This window comes from Peromyscus eremicus, chromosome 1 (assembly GCF_949786415.1).
Source record: "Peromyscus eremicus chromosome 1, PerEre_H2_v1, whole genome shotgun sequence".
NCBI classification, from domain to species: Eukaryota; Metazoa; Chordata; class Mammalia; order Rodentia; family Cricetidae; genus Peromyscus; species Peromyscus eremicus.
The window spans coordinates 186,232,743-186,252,512 of NC_081416.1; the positions used below are offsets into that span (position 1 = coordinate 186,232,743).

The 19,770-nt window shown below is 38.3% G+C and overlaps 1 protein-coding gene across 1 annotated transcript; it reads left to right on the forward strand.

Moving 5' to 3' along the window:
- Positions 1-435: 435 nt before the first annotated feature.
- On the forward strand, positions 436-18,533 carry LOC131894062 (zinc finger protein 420-like). The gene is made up of 5 exons (XM_059244201.1): positions 436-483; positions 1,589-1,681; positions 11,569-11,654; positions 14,665-14,791; positions 15,683-18,533. The coding sequence occupies exons 1-5, from the start codon at positions 477-479 to the stop codon at positions 17,746-17,748; spliced, it is 2,379 nt and encodes a 792-aa protein (XP_059100184.1). The 5' UTR covers positions 436-476; the 3' UTR covers positions 17,749-18,533.
- Positions 18,534-19,770: the final 1,237 nt, after the last annotated feature.

The following is a 19,770-nucleotide window of genomic DNA, read 5'->3' on the forward strand; positions in this document are numbered from 1 at the left end:
TATTCCCTGTATCCAAACCCGATAAAGACTTGAAAATGAAATTTCATACTGTTGTGATCATTTTAAATATTATTAAGAATGTTATTATTTGCCATTTTACTTGAAGCACTTCCTATAGTACACACTCTCATCCCCAACTCTCTACAATCTTGTTCTGTATTTCCAGCTAATCTCTCTCTCTGTCTCTCTCAATTCATTTTGTTTTTGACCCACCAATATTAACCAGAACCATCTCTGAGAATGTGGGTTTCGAATTATGTGTCAGAAGATTCCACAGAGGAGATACAACTAAAGACAGTGATTCCCCTTCTCTTAAAATCTATCCATGGCCACAGTTGAGAGGTAAAGGCTGAGGCCTTGTGAGTCTCTCCCCTTCCTAGACTGATTGTGGCTAGAACTGGTCTTGAGTGAGGCCAGTGCAGGTGAGTACAGTTGCTCTGGGTTACTGATTACAACAGTTGTGTTGAATCTGGAGAATGGCAGGTAATGCCCATTCCCCTCCTTACCCTTATTTCCTTCCCTCCTCTTCTTCAGTCTTCCCAGAGCCATAGATGGCATGGTATAACTGACTTGTTTAGGTCTGTGGCCATACATATTGTTTATTTTCTGCATCTTGGACAGCCACAAGTTTCTACATTCATCACTGAGTTTTCAAAAGGAATTTTCTGTGCTTTATATAAATCCACCTTTAGCATGCTTTCCAGGAGACAAGCTTATTTCTGTTAGTAAAACCACAATTTCACCATCTAGTGGTCAAATCTGTATAGTGCAGGGTGGATTCATCACTAGGCTGTTAATGGGCTGACTGACCTCTGACTTCCTGAGACATCCATTTCCTTTCAAAATCCTGAGTTCTGAAATGTCTTTCCCCAAGTCAGTATTGCTCATATTATAATTCCAGATATTTGGTTGGGAATTGGGGGGGTCTGTTATGTTGTCAGTTAAGTTTGAGATCCCAGGAAGTGGATGTTATCATGATTATTTTCACTTATCTGATGGTTGCCAGACTGTCATAAAATAATTTGTAAAATAACCTAGTAGAGTTTTTGCATTTTCTATTATTTGCAAACAGGGTTCTCTTTGCTATTATGGCCGTTCCAAAGCTCCTGAAATTTAAATTCATCCATGCTTTCTAACTCCCCTGTTTTATAATTTGCCTCTTCAAGAGCGTGGCCTTTGTCCCTGAGACTAGGCATCCTCAGAGAGCTTTGTGGATAGTAATCACATGAGGAACCAGTGCAGATATAATTAGACAGAAAATATATTTTATGAAGTCCCATACATATGGTTGTAGACATTATGCAAACCTTTTACTTCCCATTAGTTTTCCATCTGAGATGTATGCAGTCTGGGATGTAAATACAGCATTCAGAAATGTGTCTTCATATGCTGTGTTCTTATGTCACATCTTCGGTCCATCCCATATCATTGCTTTTTCAATCTTAGAGAGTAAAGTAAAATTCTCAGAGAAAGAAAGACATCTTTCTTGATATTTTCTCTCTATTCTTTTGGCAGTTGTTAGCATCTTTCATTTTTGTTTCATGAAAAGTTCTAGGTGTTTTCTGAGGAATCTCTTTCTGCTGTGCAGGTCTCACATTGCTCGGTCTGTCCTGCCCACCCATGAAGCAGAACAAAGAGCCACAGATGATGAAGAAAGGGGAGATGTTAGCAAAGGATCCAGGTATGTTAGAGGGTCTGAGGAAGGGGTGAAGGGAGGGGGAAGTGCACAAGCAACAGTATAAACAGGACATCAAATTGATTTTGCCACATTCTATCTTTTTAGAAATGATTATAGAAAATTCCCTGAGAATAATCTCAAGATTATCACAGTCCTGGCTGTCCTGGAACTTGCTCTGTAGACCAGGCTGGTCTTGAACTGACTTGTTCTATTTTTAACAGGACCACAGTGTAGCATGCTGGTTGAAGTTTGAGAAGACGGGGCATCTTTTGCTCTTATATGGATGATTCTCTGGAGGCTTGGTAGTTGTTATTGTTTTTCTGTGGTGCTTATGGTCATCTTTCTCTTTTTTTTAAAAAAATTTTATTTACTATGTACACAGAAGAGGGTACCAGATCTCATTACAGATGGTTATGAGCCACCATATGGGTGCTGGAAATTGAACTCAGGACCTCTGGAAGAACAGTTGGTGCTCTTAACCTCTGAGCCATCTTTCCAGCCCATGGTTATCTTTCTCAATGGTGGACATTGAGGCTTCCCTGCTTCACTGTCTGTTTGCTCTTTACAGTTCTGTAATTTGTTAGACCCCAAAATCTAGGGTCTCAAGTGGGCGCCCCAAGAACCCAGACTCCAGTCCAGTTGATGCAACAGCACGAAGTTTTTATTGAAGCGACTGTACAGACGGGCTACTCTTGTCCTGAGAGCAAGAGTCACTTCTTATCGCAGCCATATGGTTGCTTTTAAATGAAAAACCCACAAAACCCACAAGATTACAATTCCCATACAATTTCATGGCCTGATAACAGGGTGATCACAGAGTAGATACAGTCATGTCTGCATGCACATGCTTCCTGAAACCTCAAGGGGAGTATCAGGGCAGGAGTGGAGTTTACAAAAAGGTCACAGTGGTCCTTCTTGGAACACTTGCAACTATCCCAGTCACAGTTTAGCACATCTCTTAACAGAAATCTTTTTACATTGTTACATTGTGGGAGGGGTGGTTGAGTAGTGGCTGAGTCAGCTGGCCCTTAAAACTAGATTTTTAGTTCCTCATTTCCTAGGCTCGGGGGTGTAAGCCTGAAGGGTTGGGGTCTTTCACATTGATTGCTTTATGTATCTGAAAATTTTTATAAAATGCATTCCTGTTGAATAGCTTTTTGGAAATATACCATTTGATCATTTGTTAATATTCTTTGTTTTGTATATTTATAAATTCTGCTTTTCCTGTTTTCTACCATAATTATGACCACCCTTTTTCACAGGAAATCTTTTAAAAAAATTCCTTCACTCCTAGCACTTTGTATGCTTACATTTGAAGTAAATACACTTATAGAAAGTGTATATTTTGATTTTAGGGTGTTTTCTCCTTTTCTTTTTTTGTTTTTTAAAGATTTATTTATTTGTTTGTTTATTTATTTATTTGTTATGTATACAGTGTCCTGCTTGCATGTATCCCTGCAGGCCAGAAGAGGACACCAGATCTCATTACAGATGGTAGTGAGCCACCATGTGGTTGCTTGGAGTTGAACTCAGGCCCTCTGGAATGACAGCAAGGACACTTAAACTCTGAGCCACCTCTCCAGCGCCCTCCTTTTCTTTTGAGACTGTCTCCTCTTTTCATATGTAGTTTGGGGCTTAGTAAACATACATTTCAGAAAACCACTGAAAGAAAACAAACACATGCTTTTTTTAGATTTTTATTTATTTATTGCATATACAGTATTCTGCCTACATGTGTCCTTGCAGGCCAGAAGAGGGCACCAGATCTCATTACAGATGGTTGTGAGCCACCATGTGGTTGCTGGGAATTGAACTCAGGACCTTTAGAAGAGCAGTCAGTACTCTTAACCTCTGAGCCATCTCTCCAGCCCAACACATGCTATTTTTAAATTTTGTCTCTGTTATGTTTCTTTTTCTTAGTTTCTGTTTTTCTCACTGATAGTTTGAAGTATATTTCATTCCTTTATACACTTGAGTAGTTTCTTCTCTATGTTTTCTCTTTTTCTTGTTTGGTTGTTCCCTAAACTGCACATCATCTTGCCTGGTGGCTGCACTGAGTTGGATTCACTCTGAGACTGTCTCTGTATTCTTCATCCTGCATTGTCTTCAGTGTTTGTTATGTTTAGGACCTTGAGTGTGGACCCTTACTGGGCAGAGAGGAGATCTCAGTCTACATTAGATGAACATTTTCTTCATGACTCACATGTGGAGCATGTACTATGTATCCCTTGGCTATTTCAACTGCTTTTTTACATTGTCACTTCTTTGTGGTTTATTTCTTGATTATAATACTTGCCTTGCATTTTTTTTGGCTTCTTATTAAAATCTGGCTATTTTTGTATTGTACTATGAAATATTTGCTAATAAATATCTCCATTCTGTAGACTATTTCTTCATACTTTCAGTTACTACCATTTCTAAGCAATTTTTTCAATTGAACACAGTCAAATTTCACCAGTTCATTGCTTTTCACCTATTTTCATTTTTATATGTGGGTATTTACCTTTCCCAACAACACTGGTTGACGAGGCTTTCTATTGAGTAACATACGTTAATGCCGTTTTGGTGAAATTCATTTGGTCACGGCAGGTCGGATTGGTTCTGGATCTGCTGCTCTTACTGCTTTAGGTGTCTGCTCTTCTGCCGCTGCCATGGTCCTGCTGTTCCCGTGGGTCTGCAGTGTCACCTGAAATAGCACCTGGCATGACTCAAGCTTTGCTCTGCACTCTTAGAGTCTTTGTAATTTTGTCATTTGTAAATAATGTAAATTTGTAGCAGTCTCTTTACTGTACCTGAGGAATCAATCATGGGTAGCTTGATTGTCATGGACTTTGAGTTAATCATATATTTTAACACCGTTATTTTCACAATAATGCATTCTGTTCCACATTCATGCCTGTTTTTCCCATCTTCCAGTGTCATCCTCCATTCCTTCAGTGAATTCAAGTTTCTATTTTATTAGTCTTTCTTGTGCTTGGTTAGTTTGGGTTTTTTTCCTCCCTTTTTTAAAACTATTTTTAGTGTTTTTAACTTTTAGTTTTTAATTTATTTTTACATAGCAACCACAGTTTCCCTTCCCTCTTCTCCTCCCATTTCCTACCCCACCTGCTTTTTACCCCCACATTCACTCCTCAGAAAGGATAAGACCTCCCATGGGAGTCAAAAAAGCATGGGATATCAAGTTGAGGCAGGATCAATTTCCTCCCTGCTGCATCAGGGCTGAGCGGGGCATCCCATCATAGGGAATAGGTTCCAAAAAGCCTATTTTGTGCCAGGGACAGATCCTGGTCTCACTGCTAGAGGCCTCAAAATGGACCAAACTGCACAACCTTTACCCACATCTAGAAGTACTAGGTTGGTCCCATGCATGCCCCTAGCTATTGGTCTAGAGTCCATGAACTCTCATGAGCTTGGGTCAGCTGTCACTGTGGGTTTCCCCATCATGATCTTGACCCCACTTGATCATAGAATCCCTCCTTCCTCTCTTCAGCTGTACTCTTGGAGCTCAGCCCAATGCTTGGCTGTGGATCTCTGCATCTACTTCCATCAGTTACTGGATGAAGGTTCTATGATGACAATTAGGGTAGTCACTAATCTGATTACAATAGATGGCCAGTTCAGGCACCCTCTCCATTATTACTAAGAGTCTTATCTTGGTTTATCCTTGTGGATTCCTGGAAGTTTCCATGGCATCAGGTTTCTCCTTAACCCTATAATGGCCACCTCTATCAAGATATCTCTTTCATTGCTCTCCCTCTCCATTCCTATACCAACTTAGTCATCCCTATCCTTCATGTTTCCATCCCCCTCCTCTTCCCTCTATCCCTACCCCACCCCCAGTTGACCCAGTAGATCTCATCTATTGCCCCTTCCCAGGGTGATCCATGCATCTCTCTTAGGCTCCTCCTTGTTACCTAGCTTCTCTGGGGGTAGTGGATTGTAGGCTGGTCATCATTTGCTTTATATCTAATATCCACATATGACTGAATACATCTCCCAGGAATCCACAAGGATGACTGATTTCCAAAGTGTCTGTACAAATTTGCATTCCCACCAGCAGTGGGGGAGTGTTCCCCTTACTCCACATCCTTGCCAACATAGGCTGTCATTAGTGTGTTTGATCTTAGCCATTCTGACAGGTGTAAAATAGTATCTCAGAATTGTTTTGATTTGTATTTCCTTGATAGCTAAGGATGTTGAAAAATTCTCTAAGTGTATCTTTGCCACTTGCGATTGTTCTGTTGAGAATTCTCTGTTTAAATCTGTACCCCATTTTTCAAATTGTATTATTTGGTATTTTGATATCTAGCTTCTAGAGTTCTTTATCTGTTTTGGAGACTAGCCCTCTGTCAGATGTGGGGTTGGTGAAGATCTTTTCCCATTCTGTAGGCTGCAATTTTGTCTTATTAAAAGTGTCCTTTGCCTCACTGAAGCTTCTCAGTTTCAGGAGGTCCCATTTATAGTCAATATCAGTGTCTGTGCTGCTGGTGTTATATTCAGGAAGTAGTTTCCTGTGCCAATGCATTCAAGGCTACTTCCCACTTTCTCTTCTACCATGTTCAGTGTAACTGGATTTATGTTGAGGTAATGGGTCCACTTAGACTTGAGTTTTGTTTGTGCAGGGCTATTGCTTTGGATCTATTTGTATTAATCTACATTCTGCCATCCAGTTATGCCAGCACCATTTGTTGAAGATACTTTTTTTTTCTTTGTAATTTTTTGGCTTCTTTATCAAAAATCAGGTGTTCTCCTGATCCTCCGGCTTCCATCTCCCAAGTGCTGGGATACAGGCGTGCACCAAAACAACCAGCTTACTTGTATCTTCATTCTTTTGAGGAAGATAAAAATAAAGCTGAAGCTGAGGGAAAAAGAGGGAAACTGAGGTGAAAGAAAAAGGAAGTCAGGATGATGATGTCCTGAGTCAGGATGTTCCAAAATGAAGGTTCTTCTAGAAATGAACTTTTCTATTGAGCACAAGGAAATTCAGGATAAACAGTCGTGTGACGATGCCAGGTGTTGCTGTCACTTTCTAAAGGGCACCTGAATTGTTCCTAGAATAACTTAGCTGGAAAACCACTGTAAAAATGGAGTCTGGAGACTTTTCAGGATCTCTGTACCTGGAATAAAGTACTCAGGAGGCAGAGGCATATGGATCTCTGTGCATCTGAGTCTAGTACAGTCTATGCAGTCAGTTCTAGGTAGTCGGGACTACACAGTGAGACCTTGTCTCGAAAAATAAAATAAAGTGCCTCATGACACACTCTGGGCATGAGCTTCATCCTGAGAGGTTGCTGCCCCGCCCCCCTTTCCCTGACTGAATTTGTAACTCAGCCTGGCCTCAAACTCACTATGTAGCTCAAGCTGGTCTCAAATTCATTGTGATCCTATTGCCTCAGGCTCACAAGTGCTAGGATTCTAAGTGCGTACCACTGTGCCTAGCTGATACTGCCATATTTGAAAATCAACCCTAAGATCAAGGGAATAAAGTACTTGTAAACTGAAAAAAAAATCAGGTGTTCATAGGTGTGTGGATTTATTTCAGGGTCTTTGATTTAATTCCATTGATCCTCCTGTCTGTTTTATGCCAATACTATGTGGTTTCCATTACTATAGTTGTGTAATAGAGCTTGAAATCAGGGATGGTGATACCTACGGAAGTTCTTTTTTTATTTTCCAGGATTGTTTTTGCTATCCTGTTTTTTGTTTTGTTTTGTTTTTTTTTTATGAAACTGAGTTTTTTCTTCTGAGGTGTGTGAAGAATTGTGTTGGGATTTTGATCAGGATTACATTGAATCTGTAGATTGCTCTTGGTAAGAAGCCTATTTGATCATGGTGGATAATTGTTTCTATGTGTTCTCAGATTTGGTTTGCCGGTATTTTATTGAGTATTTTTGCATCAATGTTCATGAGGGAGATTGTTCTCTAATTCTCTTTCTTAGTTGCATCTTTGTGTGGTTGGGTGTCAGGGTAACTATAGTCTCGTAAAAAGAATTTGACAATGTTCCTTCTGTTTCTGTTGTGTGGGACAATTTGAGGAGTATTGGTATTATCTCCTCTTTGAAATTCTGGTAGAATTTTGCACTAAAACCATCTGGTCCTGGACTTTTTGTGGTTGGGAGACTTTTAATGACTGTTTCTATTTCCTTAGGGGTTATGGGTCTGTTTAAATTGTTTATCTGGTGCTGTGGGATGTATGGCAAATGTGTTGCTAATTAATCAATAAATAAAACACTGATTGGCCATTGGCTAGGCAGGAAGTGTAGGCGGGGCAAGGAGGAGAATAAAGCTGGGAAGTGGAAGGCTGAGTCAGAGAGACACTGCCAGCCGCCACGATGAGAAACAGCTTGTGAAGATGCCGGTAAGCCACGAGCCATGTGGCAAGGTATAGATTAATGGAAATGGATTAATTTGAGCTGTAGTTAGCAAGAAGCCTGCCACGGCCATACAGTTTGAAAGCAACATAAGTCTCTGTGTTTACTTGGTCGGGTCTGAGAGGCTGTGGGACTGGCAGGTGAAAGAGATTTGCCCTGACTGTGGGCCAGGCAGGAAAACTCTAGCTACAATCTGGTCTTGATTGAACTTTGGTATGTGGTACCTATCTAGCAAGTTGTCTATTTCTTTTAGATTTTCCAATTTTGTGGAGTGAAGTGTGACCTAATGATTCTAGGATTTCCTCAGTATCTATTGCTATGTCCCCCTTCTCGCTTCTGATTTTGTTAATTTGGATATTCTCCTCTCCCTTTTGGTTACTTTGGATACTGGTTTGTCTATGTTGTTGATTTTTCTCAAAGAACCGACTCTGTGTTTCATTGATTCTTTGTTTTTTTTTTTTTTTGTTTTGTTTTTGTTTTTTTGAGACAGGATTTCTCTGTGTAGCTTTGCTCATTTCCTGGAACTCACTCTGTAGCCTAAGCTGGCCTCAAACTCACAGAGATCCACCTGCCTCTGCCTCCTGAGTTCTGAGATTAAAGGCATGTGCCACCACCGCCCAGGTCATTGATTCTTTGTATTGTTCTCTTTGTTACTGATTTCATTTCTCAGTTTATTTCCTGTCTTCTACTGCCGGGTGATACTGTTACTTTCTGTTCTAGAGCTTCCAGGTTCACTGTTAAGTCACTAGTGTGAGATGTCTCCAAATTTTTTATGTAGGCACTTAATGCTATGAACTTTTGTCTTTGCACTGTTTTCATAGAGTCCCATAAGATTTGAGTATGTTGTGCCTTTATTTTCATTGAAATGTAGAAAGTCTTTCATTACCTTATTTTTTCCTTGACCCAGTGGTGATTAAGTTCAGGGTTGTTCAGTGTCTATGCATTTTTTGGCTTTTTGTAATTTGTGTTGTTTTTGAATTCTAACTTTAAACCACGGTGATCCAATAAAATACAGGGGATTATTCCAGGGTTTGTTTTTTTTTTTGTATGTATTGAGATTTGCTTTGTGACTGAGTATGTGGTCAATTTTAGAGAAGGTTCCATGAGGTGCTGAGAAGAAGGTATGTCCTTTTGTGTGGGTAGAATGTTCTATAGATGTCTGTTAGTCCATTTGGGTCATAACACTTGTTAGTTCTCTTATTTCTCTGTTAAGTTTCTGTCTAGCAGACCTGTCCATTGGTGAGAGTGGGGTGTTGATGTCTCCCACTACTAGTGTATGGTGTTTGATGTGTGATTTAAGCTTTAGAATGTTTTTTAGAAATGTGCGTGCCCTTGTATTTGGGGCATTAATGTTGAGAATTGAGATTTCATCTTGATGGATTATTCCTGTGATGAATATAAAATGCCCTTCTCCATCTCTTTTGATTAATTTTAGTTTGAAGTCTATTTTGTTAGATATTAAGATAGCTACACCAGCTTGTTTCTTAGGTTCATATGATTGGAAAAACCTTTTCCCAACCCTTTACTCTGAGGTAATGCTTGTCTTTAAAGTTTTCATGGATGCATAAAACTTCCTTGGGTTGTTTGGAGTTGGAGTTTTTCTTCTAGTACTTTCTGTAGGGCTGGATTTGTGCTTAGGTATTGTTTAAATATGGTTTGGTCATGGAAAATCTTGTTTTCTCTGTCTATGGTGACTGAAAATTTTGCTGGGTATAGTAGTCTGGGCTTGCATCTGTGGTCTCTTAATGTCTGCATAACGTCTGTCCAGAAACTTCTGGCTTTCAGAGTCTCCATTGAGAAATTGGGTGTAATTCTGACAGTACTGCCTTTATATATTAGTTGGCCCTTTTCCTTTGCAGTTTCTTGTATAATATTAGAGGGGCCAGCCTGAATATTATACATCCCAGGGGCTCAGGAGAGAGAACTACTAACGGCAAGGACTATTTTCAGGAAATAGAATCTCAGCACACCGAGCTCTATAGTCCACTTGCTATAATTCCTCTGGCATAACACAGCTTCAGTTCTAATATCTGGGAAACTTTGGGTGAAGTAGGTAGTTCCATCAGGGGTCTCATAGTCCAGATTGGTATATAGTAATAGGGCCTTTGTAAGGGGGTCTAAAGTTGAGATTGTTTTCCATGTTTGTCCTGGTTGAATTCCTAGTTTTGTTTTGTTTTGTTTTGTTTTTGTTTTCTCATAATTTATTGCTTTAAGAGCAGCTTTGTGGAGACTGGCTAGGAGTCAAGATATAAACTGATCCTTAGCAGGGATGTATCCTGGGGTATTGTAATTCCATTCAGGGTCCTGGTCAAGGACTGTCTTAGCTCTGGTTGGGTGGTGGTATTAGTTTGGAGTCTTTTTGCCTGCATGTGCCCTGTCTTGGTTCAGATTTAGCTTGTAATCCTTGGGGTTGGTGGAAAACAAAAAAAGCCCAGGACCATAGGGTTTCAGTGCAAAATTTTACCAGAATTTCAAAGAAGCTAATATCAATACTCTTCAAATTCTTAAACACAATAGAAACAGAAGGAGTATTACCAAACTCTTTTGGTTTTTCGAGATAGGGTTTCTCTGTATAGCTTTGCGCCTTTCCTGGGACTCACTTGGTAGCCCAGGCTGGCCTCGAACTCACAGAGATCTGCCTGCCTCTGCCTCCCGAGTGCTGGGATTAAAGGCATGCGCCACCACCGCCCCGCACCAAACTCTTATTATGAGGCTACAGTTATTCAGATACCCAAACCACACCAAGAAAGAGAATTACAGACCAACCAATCTCCCTCATGACCATTGATGCAACAATACTCAATAATATACTGGCAAACCAAGTCTGAAAACACACCAAAAAAATTATCCACCATGACCAAGTAGGCTTCATCTCATGTAAGGATGGTTCAACATATGAAAATCTGTCAATGTAATACACCATATAAACAAACTGAAAGTAAAAAACCACATGATCATCTCATTAGATGCTGAAAAAGCCTTTGGCAAAATCCAACACCCCTTCATGATAAAGGTCTTGGACAGATTACAGATACAAGGAACATACCTAAACATAATGAAGATAATATACAGTAACCCAACAGCCAATGTCAAACTAAATGTGAGAAACTCAAAAAGCAATTCCACTAAAATCAGGAACAAGACAAAGCTGTCTACTTCTCCCCAAATTTATTCAATATAGTACTTGAAGTTCTAGCTGGAACAATAAGAGAACAAAAGGAGATCAGGGGGATACAGATTGGAAAGGAAGAAGTCAAAATTTTGCTATTTGCATACAATATAATAGTCTACATAAATGACCCCCAAAAGTTTAGGAGATGATGTTTTTGGGTGCAGTGATTAGGTTCATAGTCATTTTCTTTCTCCACTCTAAATATATCCTGTGCTCTCCTGTCTATAGGAACATTGAAAAGATTTCTGGTATCATTTTAATTTTGAGATCTTTTTGGTTTTGCATTGTTCAGAAGAGTTGCATTAATTTTAGCTTTGTATTTTTGATACCTTGATATGAAATTTCAGCAAGAATTCTAGTTTTTGATCCAGAGATAGAAACTCAGAGAAGAGCAATAAGAAGAATGAATACTTCTTCGGTAAATGCTTCCCAGGTCAGTGTCATGTTTTGCATTTTTTGAAAGTTGTTCTTGTTATTTAAACCAATTAAGACTTTAATTCTTTATCTCTAGTAATGTTATCTGAAGTGTTTGTTTTTTATGATTTATCTTCCCTTTCTTCTCTGGTTATCAAGAATAAGTCTGTAGATCTTGAACATACATAGCACAGCCCTTTCTCCTTATATTTTCATTTCATGTTTTACTTTGAGGACATAAATTTTAATAGACTGAAGACTTGCCATTGTGAAAGAGAATATATTGATGCCCCTATCTATATAAGATGGACTGTGTCCTTTTATATTAATGAGGAAGGAAATTCTCATGTGCTAGGTCAGGTTTCCAGAACCATACTCATGAATGTGGACATGCAAATGCATGGATTTAATGACATCACTAAGCAATTTATGGAAAAGTAGAATTAGAAGAGTTTTACTGTCTTTATCCCAATAGTAAATATGTCAGCACCTTGGAGAATATTGATGATGGAGGGAATAAGTGGCTTACTTCTTTCATAAAATTGATGAGTCTGTGATCACATACAAAATGCAGTGTACTAGTTTCTCTCTTTGACATGTATCACACAGTGCTGATGAGTGTGTTGCCACGTGAAATCTATTCATCTGTGAAGTCCTGATAATATTCTTAATGCTCAGTTGTAAGTAGTCAATGGACCAATGATGATTTTCTCTTTTCCTTTTTTTAATTTTCAGAAAGGTATAAGCACCAGAGTGTCCATCTTTGTATTTTATCACATGGCATATATTACTAAGAATTTTCTGGAGAGAATTGAATTGGTGCTGTGCATAAGCCATCAATTTTGAAGCATAAATAAATGTCCCATTTTTCTCTTCCTTGTTTTTGGAAGTATAAGCCTGCCTATACCCTGATTTTCCTCACCCTGAGGCTATGTATTACATAGGGTGAGATTCTGAAGTATTGGGGCGATGGGACGGTTTCTATTTCTCTTTTTACAATAATATTTAAGTATATGTGTGTTCTTCATATTTTTATATGCACAGCATGATGCATTATGCACCTGCATCCCTGATTTTGGGACTAAAGCCTTGGCACTGGAATCAGACACTGAAATAAGCTGCCATGTATGTAGAGAAAATTAAATTATATTTCTCTGCAGGAACTGCAAATGCCTTTACCTCTGAGCCATTTCTATAACCCCAGGGTTTACATTCCTTGTATATTTGTAAGACAGATGATATAGAACCTTGCATCTTCTAGTTTTTGAGAAATGAAGGCAGAAGAATCAATGACACTTAACTATGTAACCTAAAATCCTGTTAGATGCCTGAGCTCCAATATTGAAGAAAAGAGTTGAAATGAAAAGATTTGAGTTTTCAATTGAGCCAATCTCATGAGTAGTAATGTGTTCAAAGTTAATGAAGATGTAGTGTGATTCTTACAAAGCTTAATACATTTGTTTCAATCAGAGAACACATTTCTATTTGTTCTGGATGCATTGTCCCACATTCCATTTTTCTAAACACATTTCTAACTATTTTGTAATGAAACACCATATAGAATTCATGATATTGTTGTCATCCATACTGTTGTCAATTTTTAGAAAAATTCATATAATATTAATTCTGTTTCTGATTTTTCTGTTTACTTGGTGGTTGTGAAAAATATTGTCATAAAATAACTGCGCAAAGTATTTTAGTCTATGTGTTGTTTGGAACATTAGATGTATATGCTGATGTTATACTCCTTTCTGTTTAAAGAAAACACTCTATTTTATTTTATTTTATTTTTTTATTTTTTTTTTTGGTTTTTCAAGACAGGGTTTCTCTGTGTAGTTTTTCGCCTTTCCTGGAACTCGCTTTGGAGACCAGGCTGGCCTCGAACTCACAGAGATCCGCCTGGCTCTGCCTCCCGAGTGCTGGGATTAAAGGCGTGCGCCACCACCGCCCGGCTTCTATTTTAATTCATACATAGATTCTGCATTCCATATTCTATATCTTGGTTTTAGAACGGTTCCAGCATTGCACCTAGGTTTCAGGATCTCAGTTGAACATATTAGAATATAGTATGGTGTAGCCCAGCTACAGATAGGATTGATTCAGTGTCCATAGTTAAGTGGAATTGTGGAATTTGAAATCACGGTTCAGTTTTGCTCATCATAAGTAAGCTATCTGAGACTGACCCAGGGATCCTATTTGATAATAATATACTTCATAAAGGTAAATTTCTGCATTTAGACCCCACATGTGTTATATTCCCTAACAGTTGTCTTATTGTGATACTATTAGTGTCATCCTCTTTTCATAGAGATAGAAAATACCATACAGACTATGACCATTTTACATACATTTAAGTATAATTAAATTTCAGTTTTATTTTATGTATGTGGGTAAAATTGTCTGAATGTATTAGTATATGCTATGTGTGCCTCCTGTCTATTTATTTCAGAAATGAACATGGAATTCCATGGAATTGGTGCTATAATCTGTTGCGTAGTGCCACAAGGGTGCTGGAAACCAAACTACATTTTAAAGGACTAAAAGTCATTACAGAATCCAAACAACAGAGAACATTTTCAAATGTAGTGATTGTGACAAGTCCTTTATCTGCTACTCACCTCTTAGTAATCATCAGCAAATTCATGAATGATAGAGACCTTAAGAATGGAAACCATGTAATAATTGTTTTATTACATTGTCTATGGAAGAGAAGCAATGATTAACATCTAACACATTTCTGCAGCCATGCTAGAAAACTTTGTCTCTGAACAACTGCCATGCCTCATCTACTTCACAGAAGTGTCTAATTTTTTTTTTCCTTGAGAAAGGGTTTCTGTGTGTAGTTTTGGTTCCTGTCCTGGATCTTGCTCTGTAGACCAGGCTGGCCTTGAACTCACACAGATTCGCCTGGCTCTGCCTCCCAAGTGTTGGGATTAAAGGCATGCACCACCACCATCCAGCAGAAGTATCTAATTCTTTAGGCTCATTTTGTACAGCAGCAATGGTATGTAGGTATTTTTCTCTTGCAGTGTCTGTTAACATTCAGGGATGTGGCTGTGGATCTCTCGCAGGAGGAATGGGAATGTCTAGATTGTGCTCAGAGGGCTTTGTACATGGATGTAATGTTGGAGAATTACAACAATCTAGTCTTTGTAGGTAAGAATGCTCTTCTAGAATTCCTGATTCAATCTTTTTTATTTACATCCATTGTTTATATGTAATTTCTCTGAACTGTCTAGATACAGAAATAAGGAAAAATTCTGGTTGTCACCATAGCTTTTTCATGGTACCTCCTTTATATTTTTCTGTGTTCTATACAAGCATAAACAATGATATATTCTATGTAATGTCTCCATCCTTCCTGCTCAGTTTTTAAAGAAACTTTCTTAAGTTCAATGAAAATTGAATATTCACAGCATGGAAATATGTTGCATATACAGAATAATTGGAATATTTTGATTGTACTATTGGATTCAACTATTCAGTCATTTTTTTTATTTTTACAGTTCAAGAGGTTTTAAGTGAAATTGGAGCATGGGTTTTTGTTTGTTTCATTTGTTTATTCAGTTTTTGTGATGTGTTCTCTATATTAAGCCCCAAGAAAGCATGATTTTAACGCTAGCAGTAGGGATGTAGAAGCAAACGGAAATGTTGTGTTCCATCCCTACCTGGGTTTCATAATGTGTTCTTAGCTGACTAAAGCTATCCAGTATGGCTATGTCTCAAAAACATACAGGAAAATAGATAAACATTGTTCATGTGATCTTTCAGGAACTCCTAATCATTGCTTGATCACTTATTTGTTCTGTGTTCTGTAAGGTACACAGTTTAGAGAAGAAGGAGAAAGTCCTTTTGGTTTGACATAGGTCACACTGGAGGTTCTTTGGAGCATCCATTTAATGATGTGAGACAGAATAGACCTCTGGTGAGAGCTCTATCACTGAGAATTGCTAGTTTATATGTCATACAAACCTTAAGGCAAATCAGTTATTAAATCTCTTACTCACGCATTAATCCCTGTTTTCCATCATTGTGGCAATTTTTCAGGTGAAAATCAAAGAGTCCACATAGGAAAGAAAGAAGAAAAAAATACAGAGCTTGATAAATCTTTTGACTCTCAACATAAACTCACACTGGAACAAATCAAGAGTAGAAAGAAACCACACCAAAGCCGGAAATGTGGAAACTGCTTCAAGACAGACTCAAGCCTTAGTAGACATCAGAGAGCTCATACTAGACAGAAACCCTATAAATGTGCAAAATGTAGTAAATCCTTTACACAATTGTTCCAACTCGAAGTACATTGCAAGTTCAATTGTGGAGAAAAATCCTACAAATGTACAGACTGTCCTACGTGCTTTTACCTGACATCAGAACTTAAAAGACATTGCAGAATACATTCTGGAGAGAATATTTACAATTATAGTGAATGTGACAAATCCTTTATGAGCACATCATCTCTTAGAATGCATCACAACATTTGTCCTGGAGAGAAACCTTATGGATGTGGTGAATGTGATAAATCCTTTATCCAGAAATTGAATCTTGGATCTCATCAGAGAAACCATACAGGAGAGAAACCTTATAAATGCAGTGAATGTAATAAATCCTTTACTGATAGAGGTGGTCTTAATACTCATCTGAGAATGCATACAGGAGAGAAGCCTTACAAATGTGTAGAATGTGACAAATCCTTTACCACTTCTTCACATCTTAGAACTCATCAGAGAATTCATACAGGGGAGAAACCTTACAAATGCAGTGAATGTGACAGATCCTTTATCAGTTCCTCAGATCTTAGAAAACATCAGATAATTCATACAGGTGAGACACCTTACAAATGCAGTGAATGTGATAAATCCTTTAACCACAGAGGCACTCTTACTTCTCATCAGAGAATGCATACTGGAGAGAAACCTTACAAATGTATTGGATGTGACAAATCTTTTACCACTGCCTCACAATTCAGAAGTCATAAGAGAATTCATACAGGAGAGAAACCTTACAAATGCAGTGAATGTGAGAAATCCTTTACCTGTGGCTCATACCTTAGATTGCATCAGATAATTCATACAGGTGAGACACCTTACAAATGCAGTGAATGTGATAAATCCTTTACCCAAAAACGCAGTCTTAGAATTCATCAGAGAATTCATACTGGAGAGAAACCTTACCAATGTGGTGAATGTGTCAAATCCTTTGTCAGTTGCTCTGAGCTTAGAAGACATCAGAGAATTCATTCAGGCGAGAAACCTTACAAGTGTATTGGATGTGACAAATCTTTTACCACTGCCTCACAATTCAGAAGTCATCAGAGACACCATACAGGAGAGAAACCTTACAAATGTACTGAGTGTGACAAATCCTTTATGCAGAAAAACAGTCTTAGAATTCATCAGAGAATGCATACAGGAGAAACACCTTACAAATGCACTGTGTGTGATAAATCCTTTTCTCATAGTGGCAGTCTCATTGCTCATCAGAGAATACATACAGGAGAGAAACCTTACAAATGTAGTGAATGTGACAAATCCTTTATCAGTTCCTCAGAGCTTAGAACTCATCAGAGACTCCATACAGGAGAAAAACCTCACAAATGTACTGAATGTGACAAATCCTTTTCTCGGAAAGACCATCTTAGAACTCATCAGAGAACGCATACAGGAGAAACACCTTACAAATGCACTGAGTGTGATAAATCCTTTTCTCATAGTGGCAGTCTCATTTCTCATAAAAGAATACATACAGGAGAGAAACCTTACAAATGTAGTGAATGTGAGAAATCCTTTACCACTGCCTCACATCTTAGAACTCATCAGAGAATTCATACTGGAGAGAAACCTTACAGATGTGGTGAATGTGTCAAATCCTTTGTCAGTTGCTCCGAGCTTAGAACACATTGGAGAAAACATACAGGAGAGAAACCATTTAAATGTGGTGAATGTGACAAATCCTTTATTACTAGCTCTGCTCTTAGAAAACATCAGAGAATTCATACAAGAGAGAAACCTTACAAATGCAGTGAATGTGAGAAGTCCTTTACCACAATAGCCAACCTGAGACTTCATCAGAGAATTCATACAGAAGAAAAACTTTTCAGATGTATTGACTGACAAATTTTTTACCACTGCTTCACATCTTAGAATTCATCAGAGAATTCATGCAGGGGAGAAACCTTAAAAATATAGTGAATGTGACAAATCCTTCATTGATGGAGACAACCTTAGAACTCATCAGAAATTTCACACAGGAGAGGAACCTTAAAAATGTAGGGAATGTGACAAGTTCTTTACCACTGCCTCACATCTCATAATTCATTATAGAATTCATGCAGGTGAGAAACCTTACAAAAGCAGTGAAGGTTACAAATCATTTATCCTAAAGGGCCATTATAGAATTTACCAGAGAATTCATACAGGAAAGAACCCTTATAAATCTAGTGAATGTGACAAATCCTTTACCAAGAAAGGCCATCTTAGAGCTCAGTAGAGAATCCATACAGGAGAGAAACCTTACCAATATAGTGAAAGTGAGAGGTCTTTTACCAGTTGCTCAGATCATAGAAAACATCAGAGAATCCATACAGGAGAGAAACTCCACATATGTATTGGATGTGAAAAACCCTTTATCAGTGTCTACATCTACTTGAGGACAATAGAGTATTCATACACTAGAGAAACCCTACCAATATATTAAATGCTAGAACTCTGTCAAAAAATCAGACTGAGAACACATCAAAGTATTTGTACAGAAGAGAAAATTTACCATGTGCTATGTGAGGAAAAGTCTTTGCTGTCTCTCAGGTCTAGTTGTCAATTTATGAAAGTTATAAAAGCTTTTCAGTAACATTCAAATCTTAGACTACATCTAGAAATTATAATGAGGGAAATTCTGTACATGTTACAATGTAGGAAATTTTCATTAGAACTTTTGGTTTTTCGGTTTTTCGAGACAGGGTTTCTCTGTGTAGCTTTGCGCCTTTCCTGGAACTCGCTTTGGAGACCAGGCTGGCCTCGAACTCACAGAGATCCGCCTGCCTCTGCCTCCCGAGTGCTGGGATTAAAGGCGTGCGCCACCACCGCCCGGCTAGAACTTTTTATACTTATGCAACCTTAAGTTCTTCATAATGAAGATAAAAAATCGAAACCTGGAGAATGTGCTGTTGTATAGCATTTTTTTTTTTTTGAAGACTTAAGGTGTGTGTCTTGTACAGGAACTAAGTCAGAAAATGTATACCTCAAAAAATCTTCAAGAAATCTTTGAAACTGATGGGAATCAGTGTGCTTTAATCAAATGAAGAAACCCAGAACCTACTGCTTGAAGACCACTTGACAAAAATATTCCACAAAGATAGGATACTCTTTAACTAGTAGATTTGCCTACAAATGTGCAGTGTGCTCCCAATATTCTGTATGTATATGTTGTTTCCCATGCTGGTGTAGAATTTCATGATAACAACTGTCTTTGAGTTATGTGTGCTCCACTAAGCAACTACTTCCTGATGCTCCTTGTACCAACCCTAATAAAACTTGTTGGTTCAACATGGTTGACTTGGTTCTCTTTTCAGTTCCCTGTTGGGTTATGCAGTTGCATATATGTGTTGGATCTCCCCAGAAAATGCATCTCCTTACATATGTGCTTAGGCAATTGTTCCTCCAAACTTGCTGTACAACAGAAAATAGATAATAGAATGCATTTGAGTCACTAAACTAGGTAAGATTGTTTTTGCTTACTGTTCCTGGTTGGCTGCCTTAATAATACTTGGTTAAGTATGGCATACTATTTGTGTTCTGACAAATAACACTTGCCTGGAGATCAAATGGTGGAGCTGGCTAGCCACTAGTTATCCATAAGAGCCTGTCATTGTAGGCTCATGCCTTTAATCCCAGCACTTGAGAGGATCTTTTCTTTAATCCCAGCACTATGGAGGTAGAGACAGGAATCAGGGATATAAGACAGGTGGAGATTGGATATCCTCCTCCCCCAATTCAGTCAGAGGATTTGAGGGTTAAGAAGTGACTGTGGCAGCTTTGCTTCTCTGATTTTTCAGCCTTTGCCCTAATATATGTCTCCGGGTTTTTATTCTTAAGACTTAATTTATTAGGCTATACTGTGGAGCCTAAGAAAAAGATCAT

Excerpts from the sequence above, each read along its gene's own strand:
- LOC131894062 (XM_059244201.1), top strand. Across the intron at positions 1,682-11,568 it reads GATGTTAGCAAAGGATCCAG|CAAGAATTCTAGTTTTTGAT; the intron begins GTATGTTAGAGG and ends ATGAAATTTCAG. Across the intron at positions 11,655-14,664 it reads CTTCGGTAAATGCTTCCCAG|TGTCTGTTAACATTCAGGGA; the intron begins GTCAGTGTCATG and ends TTTCTCTTGCAG.